This window comes from Myxocyprinus asiaticus, chromosome 5 (assembly GCF_019703515.2).
Source record: "Myxocyprinus asiaticus isolate MX2 ecotype Aquarium Trade chromosome 5, UBuf_Myxa_2, whole genome shotgun sequence".
Lineage (NCBI taxonomy): Eukaryota > Metazoa > Chordata > Actinopteri > Cypriniformes > Catostomidae > Myxocyprinus > Myxocyprinus asiaticus.
The window spans coordinates 26,015,736-26,034,937 of NC_059348.1; the positions used below are offsets into that span (position 1 = coordinate 26,015,736).

Genomic DNA, 19,202 nt, shown 5'->3' on the forward strand with positions numbered 1-19,202 from the left:
TGTTTTGAAAGGATGTGTATTGTGAAAAGCACTACAGAAAAATAAAACAATTACCTGACTGGCTACTGTTTCATGTGAAGGTGGTTTATGTGTTTGTTTTCAGTATTAAAATTTGGAACGAATCTGAATATTATGTAAAACTCAAATATATATATATATATATATATATATATATATATATATATATATATATATATATATATATCATCACATTTTAACACATACCAGATAGAAGACAAATTAATTTTACCCACCTGCTACCTAGTTAATTTCTTACCTTTCTAAACCGCCAGTAACAAGTGGAACTCCAACTCCCACAATTCCGCATTCGTTGAATGAAAGCCGCGCATGCGCCATTGCACCTATTATATTGTTCTGCAAGCAATAAATAAAAAGCCGCCCGAACGTGCTCTGGTCAATGATAAATATTTACACGCGGAAACAGATTTGCTTGTAAGCAAGAGTTTTCATACATGGAGTTACACGACACTTAGCTCTTATTCTCTCCAGGCTGCGGGGTCCGCTATCAGGGGACTGGAGGCCGAAAACACGGCTGACCGACAGCACATGCAGAGGTGTTTTTCTATGTAAAAGCTAGCGAGCTAAGCAGGGAACCGGAGGAGCAAAACGCTGAAGAGTTTTCCAGCACCCTTCCTTTGGCAGAAAGGGCTACAGCTGCTCTCATCCACACCGACCAGCCGTCAGGATGGCCCACCTCCGCGACATGCAGAATCAGGTAAATCCGCAGTCCAGCTGAGTCTATTCATTCTGGATACAGAGGTATTAATCTCGTTATCATTAATTCACAGGCAGGTTTAGTGCTAGGCTGTCATGGCATGCTTGTCACTTCTTTATTTGTAGTAACTGAGTTGTAAACCCAGGTACTGCTATTGTTATCTAACGGTACATTGTGTTTGGGAAATTGTTTTAATGTAGATCCTCAAAGCTTGACATTTTCTTCACAGCTTCTTTTCTTCACTTTCATGTCTGTCATTTTAATTCAAATTTTTACATATGTTTAAACTTGTGCAGACATGCATGCAAGAGCATTCCTCTTCATGTATCTAACGTAGTCTATTGTCATTTTTAATCTACACCTGTCATTGACAGTGTATCCTCCATGACAACTGCTCTGTCTCCCTTACATTCTCACTAGAATTCCCGGCTTGACCCGGAGGAGTATTTCACAAAGCAGGAGCGCATTGGGAAAGGGTCTTTTGGTGAGGTCTACAAGGGCATCAACAATCGTACCAAAGAGGTGGTGGCCATCAAGATCATTGACCTGGAGGAGGCAGAAGATGAGATCGAGGACATTCAGCAGGAGATCACGGTGCTCAGCCAGTGTGACAGCCCTTATGTCACCAAATACTATGGCTCATATCTGAAGGTAAACTCTCCCGTTGGTAGAGATCTTGGGCATGTACATGTAGAAAACATTAAGAGTGCTTTTACATCAATACAGCATCTTTTAAAGGAAAATTCTTTCAAAATTGACTCACCCTCTTTCTTTCACCTCACTTTCTTTTTACTGTTTAACACAAATTAAGATTTTTATTTAATCAGTCAATCAATAAATCAATCAACTAATTTGATCAACCAATTTATTGGTCAAGTAAGATACACTTACAAGGAATTTTTCTTGGTACGTTGTTCCACAGCATAAATACATAAAGTTTCCAGTATACAATGCAAACATTGTCCAGTACACAATAAAGATACAGTGCTGTGAAAAAGCACAGATTTGTTATATTTTTGTGTATTTTCCATACTAAATTGTTTTAGATCCTCAAATGAGATGTAACATAAAACAAAGGCAACCTGAGTAAACACAAAATACAGTTTTCAAATATACACTGGCGGCCAAAAGTTTGGACTAATGTACAGATTTTGCTGTTTTGGAAGGAAATTGGTACTTTTATTTTTCTCTCCCCTTTTTCTCCCCAATTTGGAGTCACTGGATTCAAACTTGCGATTCCAGGTGTGGTAGTCAGCATCTTTACTTGATGAGCTACCCAAGCCCCATATGATATTGGTACTTTAATTCACCAAAGTGGCATTCAGCTGATCACAAAGTATAGTCAGGACATTACTGATGTAAAAAACAGCACCATCACTATTTGAAAAAAGCCATTTTTGATCAAATCTAGACAGGCCTCATTTCCAGCAGCCATCACTCCAACACCTTATCCTTGAGTAATCATGCTAAATTGCTAATTTGGTTCTAGAAAATCACTTGCCATTATATCAAACACAGCTGAAAGCTATTTGGTTCATTAAATGAATCTTAACATTGTCTTTGTTTTGCAATAGACTGGCATGTCTTAAGGTCAATATTAGGTCAAAAATGGAAACTCGTCAGTCAATTATTATTTTGAGGAATGAAGGCTAAAAAATGCATGGCATTGCCAAAAAACTGAAGATTTCATACAAAGGTGTACATAACAGTCTTCAAAGACAAAGGACAACTGGCTCCAACAAGGACAGAAAGAGATGTGGAAGGCCAGATGTACAACTAAACAAGAAGATAAGTACATCAGAGTCTCTAGTTTGAGAAATAGACGCCTCAGATGTCCTCAGCTGACAGCTTCATTGAATTGTACCCGCTCAACACCAGTTTCATCTACAACAGTAAAGAGAAGACTCAGGGGTTCAGGCCTTATGGGAAGAATTGCAAAGAAAAAGCCACTTTTGAAACAGAAAAACAAAAAGAAAAGGTTAGAGTGGGCAAAGAAACACAGACATTGGAAAAGAGTGTTATGGATCTTAACCCCATTGAGCTTTTGTGGGGTCAGCTAGACTGTAAGGTGCATGAGAAGTGTCCGACAAGACAGACACACCTATGGCAAGTGCTACAGGAAGTGTGGGGTGAAATGTCACCTGAGTATCTGGACAAACTGACAGCTAGAATGCCAAGGATCTGCAAAGCTGTCATTGTGGAGGATTTTTTGATGAGAACTCTTTGAAGTAGTTTAAAAGTTCTGAAATTTTTTTTCAAATTGTAATAGTAATTTTTCACATTATTAATGTCCTGACTATACATTGTGATCAGTTGAATGCCACTTTGGTGAACAAAAGTACCAATTTCTTTCCAGAAGAGCTTAATCTGTACATTATTCCAAACTTTTGGCCGCCAGTGTATATAATTTTTTTTTCTTTTTTTTTTTTATTGAAGCAAAAAAGTAATGCCTATATCACCCATGTGGAAAAACTAACTGCCCCCTTAAACTTAATAGCTGGTTGTGCCACCTTTAGTAGCAACAACTGCAACCAGACCCTTCCGATAACTGGAGATCAGTCTTTCACAACGCTGTGGTGGAATTTTGGCCCACTCTTCTTTGCAGAACTGCTTTAGTTCAGCCACATTGGAAGGTTTTCGAGCATGAACTGCCCGTTTATGGTCCTGCCGCAGCATCTCAATCGGGCTCAAGTCAAGACTTTGACTAGGCCACTCCAAAACTTAAATTTTACTTCTTTTGAGCCATTCAGAGGTGGACTTACTCCTATGCTTTGGATCATTGTCTTGCTGCATAACCAGTTGTGCTCACGGACTGATGACCGGACATTCTCCTTTAGGATTTTCTGTTAGAGAGCAGTATTCATAAGTTTCCCTCAATTATTGCAAGTCGCCCTGGCCCTGAAGCAGCAATGCATCCCCACACCATCACACTACCACCACCTTGCTTGACCGTAGGTATGATGTTCTTTTTGTGGAAATCTGTGTTTGATTTATGCCAGATGTAACGGGACCCCTGTCTTCCAAACAGTTCCACTTTCGACTCATCAGTCCACAGAACATTCTCCCAAAAGGTTTGAGGATCATCGAGGTGTGTTTTGGCAAAATTCAGATGAGCAGTAATGTTCTTCTGGGTTAGCAGTGGTTTTCGCCTCACCACTCTACAATGGATGGCATTTTTGACCAGTGTCTTTCCGATAGTGGAGTCATGAACAGTGACCTTTATTGATGCGAGAGAGGCCTGCAGGTCCTTGGATGTTGTCCTTGGCTTTATTGTGTCTTCCTGGATCAGTCGTCGCTGTGATCTTGGAGGAATTTTGGAAGGTCGACCACTTCTGGGAAGGTTCATTACTGTGCCAAGTTTTTTCCATTTGGAGATAATGGCTCTCACTGTATTCTTTGGAGTCCCAGAACATTTGAAATAGCTTTTTAACCCTTCCCTGATGTATTTAGACTGATGTATTTCAGTCACCTTTTTCCTCATCATTTCTGGAATTTCTTTCAACCTTGGCATAGTGTGCTACTGGGTGAGACCTTTTTACCAACTTCATGCTGCTGAAAAAGTTATATTTAGGTGTTGATTTGATTGAACAGGGCTGGCAGTAATCAGGCCTGGGTGTGTTTAGTCCAGCTGAACCCTATTATGAATGCAGTTTCATAGATTTGGGGATTTAGTAACTAAGGGGGCAAATACTTTTTTCACACAGGCCCAGTTGGTATTGGATAACTTTTTTGCTTCAATAAATTACATTATCATTTAAAAACTGTATTTTGTGTTTACACAGATTGCCTTTGTTTTATGTTAGATTTTGTTTGAATATTTGAAAACAATGTAGTATGAGATGCACACAAGAACAGAAGAAATCAGGATGAGGGCAAATGCTTTTTCACAGCACTGTACAATACAATACATCAATGCAATGTATTTAATACAATGCAAGGCAGTGTAAAATGTAACAGTGCACATTCAGGGTGTGTTGTGGTGCCGGGGAAAAGTGCAATTAAATGTATCAGATCAAAATGTAATAAATCAAGTGGTAATAAATAGTAGTTGAAAATATGTCCAGTGAATATTAAACGTATGCCATACAGAAAGTGTGCAGTGTCTGTCCTTATGTATTTATGTATTTTTCAAAGTTGAAGAAATTGAGAAGTAATAATGAGGGCCACTACCCATGGGGAAAAAGCTGCTTTTGTGTCTGGTAGTTTTAGTTTTTATGATTCAGCCCACTTCCTGGATCTTGACTCATACAAATCCTGAAATAGTATATGAACATATTTTTGAAAAATATCTCAGTTCTGTTGGTCCATTCAATGCAAGTGAATGGTGGCCAGAACTTTTTAGCTCCAAAAAGCACAAAACAGCAGCATAAATGTAATCCATAAGATTCCAGTGGTTTAATCCATGTCTTCAGAAGTGATATTATAAGTGTAGGTGAGAAACAGATCAGTATTTAAGTCCTTTTTTACTATGAATGTCCCCTTTCACTTCCACATTCTTCTTCTTTTGTTTTTGGTGATTCACATTCTTCATGCATATCACCACCTACTGGGCAGGGAGGAGAATTTATAGTAAAAAAGACTTAAATATTGATCTGTTTGTCACCCACACCTATAAAATCATTTGGATTACTTTTATGCTGCCTTTTATAATTTATTGGAGCTTCAAAGTTCTGGCCACCATTGAATGGGCCAACAGAGCTGAGATATTCTTCTAAAAATCTTTGTTTGTGTTTAGCAGAAGAAAGAAAGTCATACACATCTGGTACAGCATGAGGGTGAGTAAATAATGAGAATTTTCATTTTTGGATGAACTATCCCTTCAAGCATGACATGCCCATGAGATACCAGTCAGAAACGTGTGCGTACACTCAATCTACAAGAAAAACAACTCATTAAAAGCACACATTATGAAGCCATATTTACATTTATGCAGTTGGCAGACACTTTTATCAAAAGTGACTTCAATTGCATTTAAGCTATTTATTTTATCACAATGTGCATTCCCTGGAAATCAAACCAGGCGTTGCTAGTGCCATGTACTTAAATATTTATTATTAAAATATGAAAATGTTAAATATTTTCATGTCTTTTTTTTTTTTCTTTTTTTTTTAGTATTTATATGATTCATATAGAAATGATGTTATTTTTGTCATTGTCTGAAGGGAACAAAGCTGTGGATCATCATGGAGTATTTAGGAGGTGGCTCTGCTTTAGATCTTGTAAGTAGAACAACAGTTGCTCCCCAATTACCTTCATGATAATAATTGAATGTGTTATCTTAAAAACTACAAGCTTTAGACTTATATCTTGATCTTGACATGGTGAAAACAGAAATTAAATTTGTCTCTTATTTTCCTCCCCACATCTCAGCTGAAACCAGGGCCACTAGAGGAGACATACATTGCCACAATACTGAGGGAGATTCTGAAGGGACTGGAATACTTGCATTCAGAGAGGAAGATTCACCGCGATATCAAAGGTGTGATAACATGCACGTCTGCCTACTCAATCAGGCTAGCTTGGAATAATGTTCATATTTAATCACTTGGTTTCTGTTTTTTCACAATTTATTTGAGAAATCTGAGGGCTGTGCTGATGATTCATGTTTTGTCTTGTGGCAGCTGCCAACGTGCTGTTGTCTGAGCAGGGGGATGTGAAGCTGGCAGACTTTGGTGTGGCGGGACAGCTCACAGACACCCAGATCAAGAGAAACACTTTTGTGGGAACTCCTTTCTGGATGGCTCCAGAAGTCATCAAACAGTCTGCTTATGACTTTAAGGTGCGGAAATTCTGCAGAGACAGGAATGCAGGAATGGACTTTTTTTTTAAGCATGCAAGAGAACAATCTGGTCATTTACGAGTTCCATGCACTGGCAGAATATAAATGTGCTTGCAGAGCTTTGAAAACACACGTTGAGCACTCCGGAAAGGCTTGGGTGGTAAAACTGTTCCAAAGCCTTTTTTTAAGGTGGTGGGCATGGAAACCAGTCACTAGTGGAGTTTTTATTTTAGCATTGTAGCAGCTAATCATATTTTTTCCCCAGACATTTATATTATGTCATGATGGAATCATTAATCACCTATCGAGGTGAAACTTAAACTTTTTGGTTTTCTTTTTGACTGCAGGCAGACATTTGGTCCTTGGGAATCACAGCTATTGAACTGGCAAAGGGGGAACCCCCAAACTCAGACCTCCACCCAATGCGAGTACTGTTTCTCATTCCCAAGAACACTCCCCCGACACTGGAAGGGTCCTACAGCAAACCCTTCAAAGAGTTTGTGGAGGCCTGTCTCAATAAAGATCCTCGCTTTGTGAGTATTTGGCACTGGCATTGGGTTATACAACAGAATTTTCCATGTAAGCCCAAATATTAATCATCTGTTTGAAATTCGGTTTGAAAGTCCTTTTAAATCTCATCTAAAACCTAGCAAACAAGTAAATGAAGCACTATTTAGTGTTTCCACGGTCATGAAAAACCTGAAAATACAGGATCAGAGAATTTTTAAATTGTGCTTTCCAGTCCCAGAAAAGTTATTGAAATGAATAAAAGACTGGGAAATTTCTGTAGTGAATATAAATTGTTCTAGTTATGCTTTCCTGTAAAATATTTAATCAGCTAAATATTGTTTTTAGAGCCTGTGTAGAGTTAAACTTAGGCCCTGGTCAGTGTTCACACATGCAGCGAAATTATTGTTTAATGCCGCTATTCCCTGTACAGTATCACTGCATATTCAAAATTGTGTACTGTAACTGTATTTGATGGACACAATTCTCGGTCGGTAAAACAGTACATTCTTTAGGTATGCATGCGAGTAGTATGAATAGATTCCAGACAGTATTTATCCGGAGACATGGTTAATGACCCTTGAACTGAATAAATGATGCATAAACAACAATCTTGAATAATAATCTACTCTGGTTTTGTAAACTAGCAATAAAACAACTTGTTATATACACTGATCAGCCACAACATTAAAACTAGGGATGCACCGATCCAATACCTGAATTGGTATCGGCTCCAATACTGACACTTTTAAATGGATCGGGTATCGGTCCGACGAGCCCGATCCAAATCCGATACTGTTCATTACTGTCATTACTGCATTTTTTTCAAAGCCACTTGAAGACATGCAATTGCTCTGTGAATCACTAAAGGCTGTGTTTAATAAGTAAATATATAAAATGCACACGCAGCTCCAGCACGTTATTGAATGTCGCTGCTCTGTTTACACACACACACGTGCCTATTTTTAGCCTTCATGTGATGTGCAATATTTGAGTGCTACTCACGAACAGCATCTCAGATGTAGATGCTCAATAGTTCGGTTCACTTATAATATGCATTTAGAACGGCACCGGAGGTGCATTTTTACCAGAATTTGAATAAGAAGCGAATTAAACTACTGTGAACTTGTCTACAAACAGACATATGCAGGATTTCCTGGAGAGTTTAGAATGTCAAAATAAAAGCGTGAGGGTTTAAAAGTTAAAGGTGTCACGGAGAGACTCACGGATGCAGAGATATGAACTCAATAGCAGGGTTTATTGAACAGATGATTGAAACAGTGATGTAAACATTGTGAGTAAATCCAGTTGAGCAGAGTGGCAAACAGCAGGTGAGTATCCAGACAGGGTATAGACACGATGAACAGAACTCACAACAGTCTTATGATACCTGCAGGCAATAATGAAGACACTGGTATGTTTGACATAGTAGAAAGGTCTGGAGTCTCAGAGATACTGTCGATGAGAACAGACAAAGAGTGTGTGTGAAAGCGGGGTATATATGTAGTCCTTGATTAGCCACTAATGATATGCAGGTGCTTGTAATCAGAACTCAGGGGAGAGTGAGTGCTGTGATGGCAGTGAGCAAGAAAGAGAGAGACAGGTGGATCCATGACAAAAGGTGCACAATTGAGGGGCTGTTTACACGACAACGATTTTTATGCGTTTTGGCTGTTCGTTTACACAACAACGGTACTTTGGGGCCTGAAAACGCAAACTTTTGAAAATGGGTTTCAAACTGCAAGTTTCTGAAAACGACGCCGTTATCGTCTCCGTGTAAACATACAAAAACGAATGTAAAAACGAATGTGAATACGATGACGTCATGCGCACACGTATTATGTGTTCATTCTATAGGCATGAACTTCGAGAACTTCGTCCTTACCTCCAGGGCGAACAGACCAACGTGAGATCACCAGTTGGAGTCCTTAAAAAGGTGGCGTGCTTTATAGTCCAGGGTTACTTGTAGTAATAAAGCAACCTTATCGTCTGTCCAGACAAAATTGCTCGATGCTTTTGCCATCTTCATTGTTTGTATTCACCGCTCTGTGGAAGAATGCTAATGTGCGCAGGCGCGTAGTGCTTCTTTACAAAGTGACATCGCCAACTACAGGCCTGGCATGCATAATACAGCGTTTTTAGTTGTTTTCGCAGATCCGTGTGAATGGTGATCATTTTGACAACGTTGTCGTCTGTACGCAAAACTTTTCAAAAACGCAAAGGAAAAACATTTCCATTTTTAGTACATCGTTGTCGTGTAAACATACCCTGAGATATATTACTATATATTACTATTATAATATATTATTATTATTATTATTATTATTATTATTATTATCATTTGTTTACAAATTATAATAAAATTTAAGTTGAATGGGTTCCAAAAAAATAACTTTGTGAATGAAAAGTGGACTGATGTCTTACAACTAAATTGAACAAAAAAGAGATCTGAATCCTTTAAAGTCCAGATGCAAGTTGAAAACAAATTGCAAAAAAAAAAAAAAAAAGTGGCTTCTTTTCTACTGATGACTTATACTGGAATTACTGTTAATTTTGCTGCTACATTATCCAGTATACTAGTTAACAAAGTTTTTCTTAGTAAGCAATACATTTATATTGAAATAATGTGTAGTTAGAGGTTTGTGTTTCTTTACATATTAAAGAGTACTCCCAATTAGTTCCACACAATGAAGTAAAGATATTCTAAACTGATTATGCAAAAAAATAACACTTGTATTGGATCAGGATCGGCCAATACTGAGATTTCCGAAACCGGATCGAAGAGAAAATGTGGAATCGGTGCATCCCTAATTAAAACCACCTGCCTAATATAGTGTAGGTCCCCCTCGTGCTGCCAAAACCGCGCCAACCCGCATCTCAGAATAGCATACTGAGATAATAATCTTCTCACCACAATTGTACAGGGCTGTTATCCGAGTTACCATAGACTTTTTCAGTTCAAACCACTCTGGCCATTCTCTGTTGACCTCTCTCATCAACAAGGCACTTCCTTCCACAGAACTGGAACTGGCACCATTCGGAGTAAATTCTAAAGACTGTTGTGTGTGAAAATCCTAGGAGATCAGCAGATACAGAAATACTCAAACCAGCCCATGTGGCACCAACAATCATCCATGCGATTATCTAATCACCCAATTGTGTGGCAGCAGTGCATAAAATCATGCAGATACAGGTCAGGAGTTTCAGTTGATGTTCACATCAAACATCAGAATGGGGAAAAATGTAATCTCAGTGATTTGGACAGTGGCATGATTGTTTGTGCCAGATGGGCTGGTTTGAGTATTTCTATAACTGCTGATCTCTTAGGATTTTTACACACAACAGTCTCTAGAATTTACTCCAAATGGTGCCAAAAACAAAAAACATCCAGCCATAATGACCATTGTTATGTTTGGAGGAAAAAGGATGAGGCTTGCAAGCCGAAGAACACCAACCCAACCGTGAAGCATGGGGGTGGCAGCATCATGTTGTGCGGGTGCTTTGCTGCAGGAGGGACTGATGCACTTCACAAAATAGATGGCATCATGAGGAAGGAAAATGATGTGGATATATTGAATAAAGCTCGGTCACAAATGGGTCTTCCAAATGGACAATGACCCCAAGCATACCTCCAAAGTTGTGGCAAAATGGCTTAAGGACAACAAAGTCAAGGTATTGGAGTGACCATCACAAAGCTCTGACCTCAATCCAATAGAAAATTTGTGGGCAGAACTGAAAAAGCGTGTGCTGAGTCAGGCCTACAAACCTGACTCAGTTACACCAGTTCTGTCTGGAGGAATGGGCAAAAATTCCAGCAACTTATTGTGAGAAGCTTGTGGAAGGCTACCCAAAACGTTTGACCCAAGTTAAACAATTTAAAGGCAATGCTACCAAATACTAACAAAGTGTGTGTAAACTTCTGACCCACTGGGAATGTGATGAAAGAAATAAAAGCTGAAATGAATCATTCTCTACTATTATTCTGACATTTCACATTCTTAAAATAAAGTAGTGATCCTAACTGACCTAAGACAGGGAATGGTTTCTTAAACTTCTGACTTAAACTGTATATCACTTTCTGTTAAAAGCGAGCTGTCCAAATCACGTATCAGCATCTTTCTTTTCAATCCAGCGTTTTGAACATGACGTCTCCTCGGCTCCCAAGGGATTATGGGATTGTAAATCCCGCAGGAAATGGCAGGTCATCCGGATATTTCTCGCTTAATGTTTTATGAAAACTGCCTATTCGGACATACTAATCCACTGACATACTGATTTTGGCATACTATAAAGTAAGGAGGTATGGATATTCGGACACAGCATATGTCGCTAATGGCCGTTCATACTGCTGTCGCTCTAATGTTATATGTGGACTGTACGTCTGGCCATTTCTTTTTGGAAAATCTGATCACAGATGAAACCTTGCCGGTAAAACTAAGATATCATTCTAATTTTACAAGGAATTATTGACGCTAAAAATTAATGTATGGGAGAGTGTTTTTATATACTGTAAATTGCTGCAGCCATGCTCAATGCATCATATCAATAACAAGATATATGATCTATCAATGTACGAATCAAACTCCCTCAGACTGCTGACAATTCCTTTTCCATGCATAATTTTTTATTACTGTATATCATTAAACATTAAGCTTTTAATGGTCTCCAAAACATATCATTGGTTAGGAAATTATAAATAATTAAATGCACTCCTGGTGCACTTCTCATTAACTTTTGCTTCAGTGAACTGTTTGGGGAAAAAGCTGGAAACAGGGAAATTCACTTATATAGTCTTCTTTTATGCAAAGGTCAAATCATGATAAAGATCAAAATAACACATGTCTGGGTGTACATATTTTTCCAAAAATATCTTCTGGTATGTTTTTTTTGTTTTTTCTTAAATTATTAGTCATTAGTTGGTGATCTGCCACTCCTGATGCAGCCCATCAAAGGTCTGATAACAAGCTTAGAAATGGAACCAGGAGTGATAGAGCAATTTACAATATGCAGTGTTGTGAGTCCCAAGATAAAGGAGTGAGAAAATCTGTGAGTCGGGACCTGTTTAACATCTCCTCTGAAGGATGGTGCCTTTTTACAGTATAGTGTCCCTGTCACTATACTGGGGCATTAGGACCCACACAGACTGCAGGGTGAGCACCCTCTGCTGGCTTCCCTAATACCTTTTCCAGCAGCAAACTTAGTTTTCCCAAGGTGGTCTCCCATCCAGGTACTGACCTGGCTCAACCCTGTTTAGCTTTAGTGGGCAACCGGTCTTGAGCTACAGGGTGATATGGCTGCTGGCCGTATGAATGCATCTCTATTACAGTGAAGAATGGAGGAAGAGGTGTCATGGTGTGGGGAGCCTTTTCTGCTGCTGGTGCTGGTGAGCTGCTTCACTGTGAAAAGTCAATTAATGCTTTGGAGTACAGGAGAATATTGCAGAAAGGCTTGCTTCCCACAATTGAAAAGTTGTTTTCTAAAGAGGAATGATCAGATGTTATTTTTCTACAAGACAATGCTCCTGCCCACACTGTAAAGACCACCAAAAAGTGGCTTGAGAACAAGTCCATCAGGCTCATGTTTTGGCCTGGTCAGAGTCCAGATTTGAATGGGAAATGTTTTTTAACTACTTATCAACTGTTTGAAACCATCAGCATGAGTGAAACAACATTGAATCTTCTTTCTGTAAAAAGCTGTCTGCAAGTTTACCCACAAGGCTTAAACATTTAAAGAAACCAAAGCTGTCGCTCATGTCGCCGGAAGTCGCCAGCTCTCATTGAAAATGATTGAGATCATGGTGCTCGAAGTTGCATGTGTGAACAGAGTTATGTTTGATTTGTGAGTGAATCATTTAAGTCAGTTCTTTTCAATTAATTGGATGAACCAGTTCATAAATTGTTCTAAGTGATTCATTAACAAATCAGTCTTAATCGAAACTTATCTTTATCCATTAATCACAAATTAATAAAAAAAACAAAAAAAACATGGAAAAGTCATGGAAAATCTTTGGTTAAAAAAAAAAAAAAAACACGTGCGAGAACTCTAACTAATACATTTTAGTCATGCAGACATCTCTAGCTGTTTAAAAGCCTAATAAAAAGAATTGAGTATATTGACCAAGACTTCACTGGTCTGTTTGTACAGCGGCCCACCGCCAAGGAGTTACTGAAGCACAAATTTATCACGCGCTACACCAAGAAAACTTCCTATTTGACAGAGCTCATTGACCGATACCGTCGCTGGAAGTCTGAGGGCCACGGGGACGAGTCCAGCTCAGATGATTCTGACATGTATGTCATCCATCCATTATGTACATACAATCAATAACTCTTGCCCTCTCATTCATAATGAAATATTATTAATTTCTGTCTTCTCTCATTACTTGGAGCACCATCCTTTTAAGTGGATCACTGATGATTTGATCCTGATTATTTATATCTTTGAAATGAGGCATATTCTCCATTTCTCCACATACATTAACAGGGATGGAGACAGTGATGACAGAGACCAGTGTCCCGTATGGACATTCCCCACAGTCCGGCACAGCTCCATGAATAAGCTCCAGAAGGGCTACACAAACACAGAGGTGAGCACTCAATCAATACGTTTGAAATTTTTGTTTTAGCAAAATGGCAAGTATTGGTGTACTCCGTTAAAGAGCACCTATTATGGTTTTTCAAATATTACCTTTCATGTAGTGTGTTATATAGCTGTTTCAAAAATCAAAGTGCACGACAAATGGAGTTATTGACTCCCAAAAGAAAGAACCAATTCTGAACACCTGAAACGAGTCGTTAGTAATTCCAGACTTATTTCCTGTACTAACCTACATAATTTGGTAACAAGGAACCCGCCTCTGGTCTTCATTGGCTGCTCGCGAACAGCTTTGACCCGCCCTCAAACACTACACTAAACGGTAGACCAATCACAACAGACTGGTACATCTGACCAATCAGAACAGAGTAGGCTCTCTGAAAGGAGTAGTTTAGAATTAATCATTTAGAACGGATCATTGAACGAGTCGTTTTTGACACTGTGAAAAAAAAGGTAATGCTGCAATTTAAATTGAGCAAATTAAAGTGTTTTTTGACCTTGGATGCATGTAAATCTATTGTATGAGACCTTTAAAACAAAATTAGGCACATTTAAAAACCATATTAGCTGCTCTTTAAACTTATTACTGCAGTTGCTTTAAGCCAAAAAAAACAGTGCACACTAAATAAAGATTTAGAGTTGAAGTTGGAGTAGTAGCCTTATGGGCAGTGTTCGGTAGCATCATTGGTGACCTGAGTTCGAGTACCGGCTTAAGGTCCTTTCCCAATTCATATATATATACAGTATATATATATATATATATATATATATATATTTTTTTATTTTTTTTCTCTCCCTCTTTTCCCCTGTTTTTTCTTCTCTTCTCCACTTTTATAATAAAGGTGAAAATGCAAAAAAAAAAATAAAATAATAATAAAATTATATATACTGTGTGTGTGTGTGTGTATACAGTGCATCCGGAAAGTATTCACAGCGCTTCACTTTTTCCACATTTTGTTATGTTACAGTCTTATTCCAAAATGGATTAAATTCATTATTTTCCTTAAAATTCTACAAACAATATCCCATAATGACAACGCGAAAGAAGTTTGTTTGAAGTCTTTGCAAATGTATAAAATTATTTTTTTTAAAAAATCACATGTACATAAGTATTCATGGCCTTTGCTCATTACACAATTTTATTTTTATTGTTTTTAGGAAATATAGTATTGCCATTTGGGTTTTCAAACCCAACTTTGTGTCATGTTCTGAAGCATGACGTGATTCGTGACATTGCAGAGATTCGTGTTTGCAAATGTACATGGATGCAAATATGGAGAGCTTTTTCACATGTATTGCCACATTTCTAAGGATGCTAACTGTGCTGTATAGGTCTTTTCCATTGCTTGAACATCTGTAAATTCATCCTCAAGTAAGTGGTGGGGCAAAACGAATGTTGCTGCCTTGTAAACTGTGCATGTCTCAAAATGTGATCACCAGAAATAAGTTTATGTGACAAGGACATGTTATGGTTGCACCTTTTTATTTGTGGTAAAACAATGTTTTGGTGAGAAAAGGTAAATGGCATGAGTTGGGCCACAGGTTAAGAACCACTGTTGTAGATTGTAGATTAAAAGGAAAAACATATGGGTCTCTTAGTGTTGTTGTTATTATTATTATTATTATTATTTTTACCTTACAGGTAGCTGAGATGGTAAAGAGACAGCCTAAGTCACAATGTCTGTCAGCATTGGTCTCTCCTATCTTCAGAGAGGTAATGCACAATCTCTGACTCTCAGGGGTGCTGTAATAGGAGGATGGGGTGGGGGGGTGTTTAGGATTATTCTAAGGGCCCTGAACATAAACAGAACCCCCAACACTTTTCCTGCATGATGCCCTTAGTTGTTAATAAAAGAAGATCTAGTTTGTGGGCTCCCCTTGGAGATGTTCAGTAGTTTATCACAAAAGCACTTTATTTTAAGTGCTAAATTTACTTCCCATTTGCACATCGCGGTTCGACTTGTGCTTATGTGGACGTGCAATACACCATGCTTGACTGGATCGTGCAACGCGGCCAAACAGCGCGGCATAGACTAAAAAACCTGTGAGAATCATTCAAATTAAACTGAGAATTTTCTACTTTTAAGCACAATGGTGAATGTCAAACTAATTTTACACAGGAGGAAAACTGAAAACTTGGTCCATAATTTGTGGAGATCCAGCCTTTAAAGCCCTTGATTTTACTTTTTCATTTGTAAGCATTATAACAGGTTAGACCCTGGATTGCTCGTCATTGAGTAGGTCAATGTATCTATTGTTTCTATAAAACAAACTTTACCATTTTCTAATGGAAAAAGAATTATCCTAAACACATTTAGAATCTATAGCTAAAATTGCCATTATTATAATACAAATGAGGCAGACTTCTCCTTCCCCTTGTATAGTTTAAATATGAATCTACAGTATAACATTTCTGTCAAAATACCAGCTACTACAGTTGTTGTTACTGTAAATGCACACATGTTCTTTTCTATGCTCTCTGGTTGTTGGGGGGTGGGGGGAATCTGTTTATGTTTACCATTAGATATTCCAAGATATGACTTAAAGGTGCTATATGTAAGATTGACAAGTGTTTGAAATGGGTACTGCAGTCCAAATTCAAAATATTGGAGAGTTGTCTGTCCTGCCCCAGACTCGAAGCATATGCGGTTTGCCAGGGAAAATTAGCCAACTCTGCATCCGTTTTAAAGGATTTCTGGGCTATAAGCTGTCTCCATCTTCCAAAGGCATTTCCAATATTTATCCTTGTTTTACTATGCCTCTGGTCATGGTGGTTTTTAGATGGATGGCGAGGCTTTTTAGGTAGGGTGGAATCTGTTCTCTCTGATCCAGTTTGTTTGCTGGCTTCCATGGCTGCAGCATGCAGAGTTGTTTGCCTGCAAACTTGTTCAAATCTGGCAACCTGGCGGTGTAGAAATACTATTGGTGAGTAGGCAGTGGGCGGGATCACACAGGCCAAAACATAAACATAAATATATTTAACCATTCCAGCTGGAATGGAAACTTCAAAGTAGAATATACTGGCTGTAGCATTGTTATCGGAGAAGACAGTATTTCAACTTAGCATGTTTCCTAATTCTCTAATGACATATTATGGTAATGTTTTGATTTAGTACAGTAAATATATTACATATAGCACCATTAAGTAAACATTTAAAACATACTTGACTTGTATGACTTTTAAAAAGTTCTGTGGAAAAAAAAAGTTCCGGGTTGCAGTAAGATAGGGGGCCAAAGCATAAAGTTGTCAGGGGGCCCAAAAATCCTAATAGTGCCCCCCTGTTGACTCTTACCTCCGACGTGTACAAACACCCTAATTAGAGCTTTCAGTGTTAAACGCAGCACTCTCTTTGAAGCTTTATGCTTGTAATCATGGCAGCAACAGATAAGCCAACAATAAAGTGTAATAAACTGTGTGTTATATGGAGTTAAGCGTAAATCTGTCTGCTCTCCAGATGAAAGAGAAGAGGAGGGCATGTGGAGGTGGAATGGGTGCCATAGAGGAGCTGGAAAACGCCTTTAACCTGGCAGAGGAGTCCTGCCCGGGCATCTCTGACCTCCTGGTCACACAAATGATGGAGAGAGTTTGCAGGTGAGCAGACCCTTATAAATAAAATACTGTGGTGGTAACGTGGTACAGTGATGGTATCAGATGGTAATACCATGGTAATAATGATCACAAAATTCATATAGAATGGTATTTATGTGTCCAAAAAAACTTTTTTGTTAGTGGAGCCCTCACTTGAAATTGAAATGAACTGAATTAAAATACACTTTGACTAGAATGTAATAAAATCTAAATACTGTATAATACATCTAAAAAAGTATAAATATAAATCTTTATTATAAATACTTTATGAACAGCAGCCTAAAGAACAAAGCAGAGGAAATACACACTTCACCATACCTGTTGGTGTTGAATTAAATGATTGTTTAATGGCTGATTTTGCCTGAAGTATAAAGTTGTTCAAAAAATGAGTATTGATTTAAATATGTGATGTTTTCTACTGTAATAAAGTGGCACCATGGAACAATTGTTTGGAACCATTGACACTTTCTTCTCTTGTGCCAGGTTTGCTCTGAATGGCAACACCACACCATCATCCCGGTGAAGCCCTGCCCCTGCTGCTGCTCTGCCCCTCCTGCCCTAAACCCTCAGCCCCCCCCCAGAGATCTTTTAATTAGTTATGATTCAATATTTTTTATAGTTTTCTTTATAGAATGGAAAGTATTTAAGAGGAAAAAAAAAAAGAGCCATGTCACTGAGCGAACTGTGTTTACCTGTTAGATCAAAAAGTCCTACTATAAAATGTATGGAAACATTGTGTTGTGGGGTTTACTGGTGTGTGTATATACGTTCAAATATTTTTAGAAACTTTTTTTTTTTTTTTTTACAAAAAAAATGTAAAATGTGATTAAAAATCATGGTCAAGGACAGCTTCTTAGACAAATTTAAAATTATATTTCATATTCTAAAAAAAATTGTGCATTGTGATTGCCCATCCTGGCTAATCTACACTGCAAAGATTCTGCCTTGTTTTCCAGTAAAAATATCTATACATTATTAAAATGAAAATTTACCTGAGAAGTGAAACCTGGATAAGATATTTGAGGGAAGATTCACCCAAAAATACACCGGGGATGGCATGAGGGTGAGTAAATGAGAGAATTTTCATTTTTGGATGAATCAGTCCTCTAAGACCTGTTTTCAGAAAATGTAGTGTGAATGTACAGTTGAAGTCAGAAGTTTACATACATTTAGGTTGAAGTCATTAAAACTAATTTTTTAACCACTCCACAGATTTCATATTAGCAAACTATAGTTTTGGCAAGTCGTTTCGAACATCTATTTTGTGCATGACGAGTTATTTTTCCATCAATTGTTTACAGACAGATTGTTTCACTTTTAATTGACTATATCACAATTCCATACACTAACTGTGCCTTAACGCAGCTTGGAAATTCCAGAAAATTATGTCAAGCCTAATTTAGTTTCTGATAGGCTAATTAGAGTCAATTGGAGGTGACCAGTGGATGTATTTTAAGGCCTACCTTCAAATTCAGTGCCTCTTTGCTTGACATCATGGGTAAATCAAAAGAAATCAGCCAAGACATCAGAAGAAAAAAAAAATGTGGACCTCCACAAGTCTGGTTCATCCTTGGAAGCCATTTCCAAATGCCTGAAGGTACCACGTTCATCTGTACAAACAATAGTACGCAAGTATAAACACCATGGGACCACACAGCCATCATACCGCTCAGGAAGAAGACACATTCTGTCTCCTAGAGATGGACGTAGTTTGGTGTGAAAAGTGCAAATCAATCCCAGAACAACAGCAAAGGACCTTGTGAAGATGCTGGAGGAAACAGGTAGACAAGTATCTATATCCACAGGAAAACGAGTCCTATATCGACATGATCTGAAAGGCTGCTCAGCAAGGAAGAAGCCACTGCTCCAAACCACCATAAAAAAGCCAGACTACAGTTTGCAAGTCCACATGGGGACAAATGGAGAAATGTCCTCTGGTCTGATGAAACAAAAATTGAACTGTTTGTCCATAATGACCATCGTTATGTTTGAAGGAA

At 38.2% G+C, this 19,202-nt stretch overlaps 1 protein-coding gene across 1 annotated transcript; it reads left to right on the forward strand.

The window, feature by feature from the left end:
* The first annotated feature begins 346 nt into the window (after nt 1-346).
* On the forward strand, nt 347-17,938 carry LOC127441309 (serine/threonine-protein kinase 25-like). The gene is made up of 11 exons (XM_051698556.1): nt 347-736; nt 1,157-1,387; nt 5,899-5,955; nt 6,107-6,215; nt 6,358-6,515; nt 6,863-7,048; nt 13,167-13,312; nt 13,506-13,608; nt 15,259-15,330; nt 17,072-17,208; nt 17,689-17,938. Exons 1-11 carry the CDS (start codon nt 707-709, stop codon nt 17,726-17,728), a joined length of 1,269 nt encoding a protein of 422 aa, XP_051554516.1. The 5' UTR covers nt 347-706; the 3' UTR covers nt 17,729-17,938.
* Nucleotides 17,939-19,202: the final 1,264 nt, after the last annotated feature.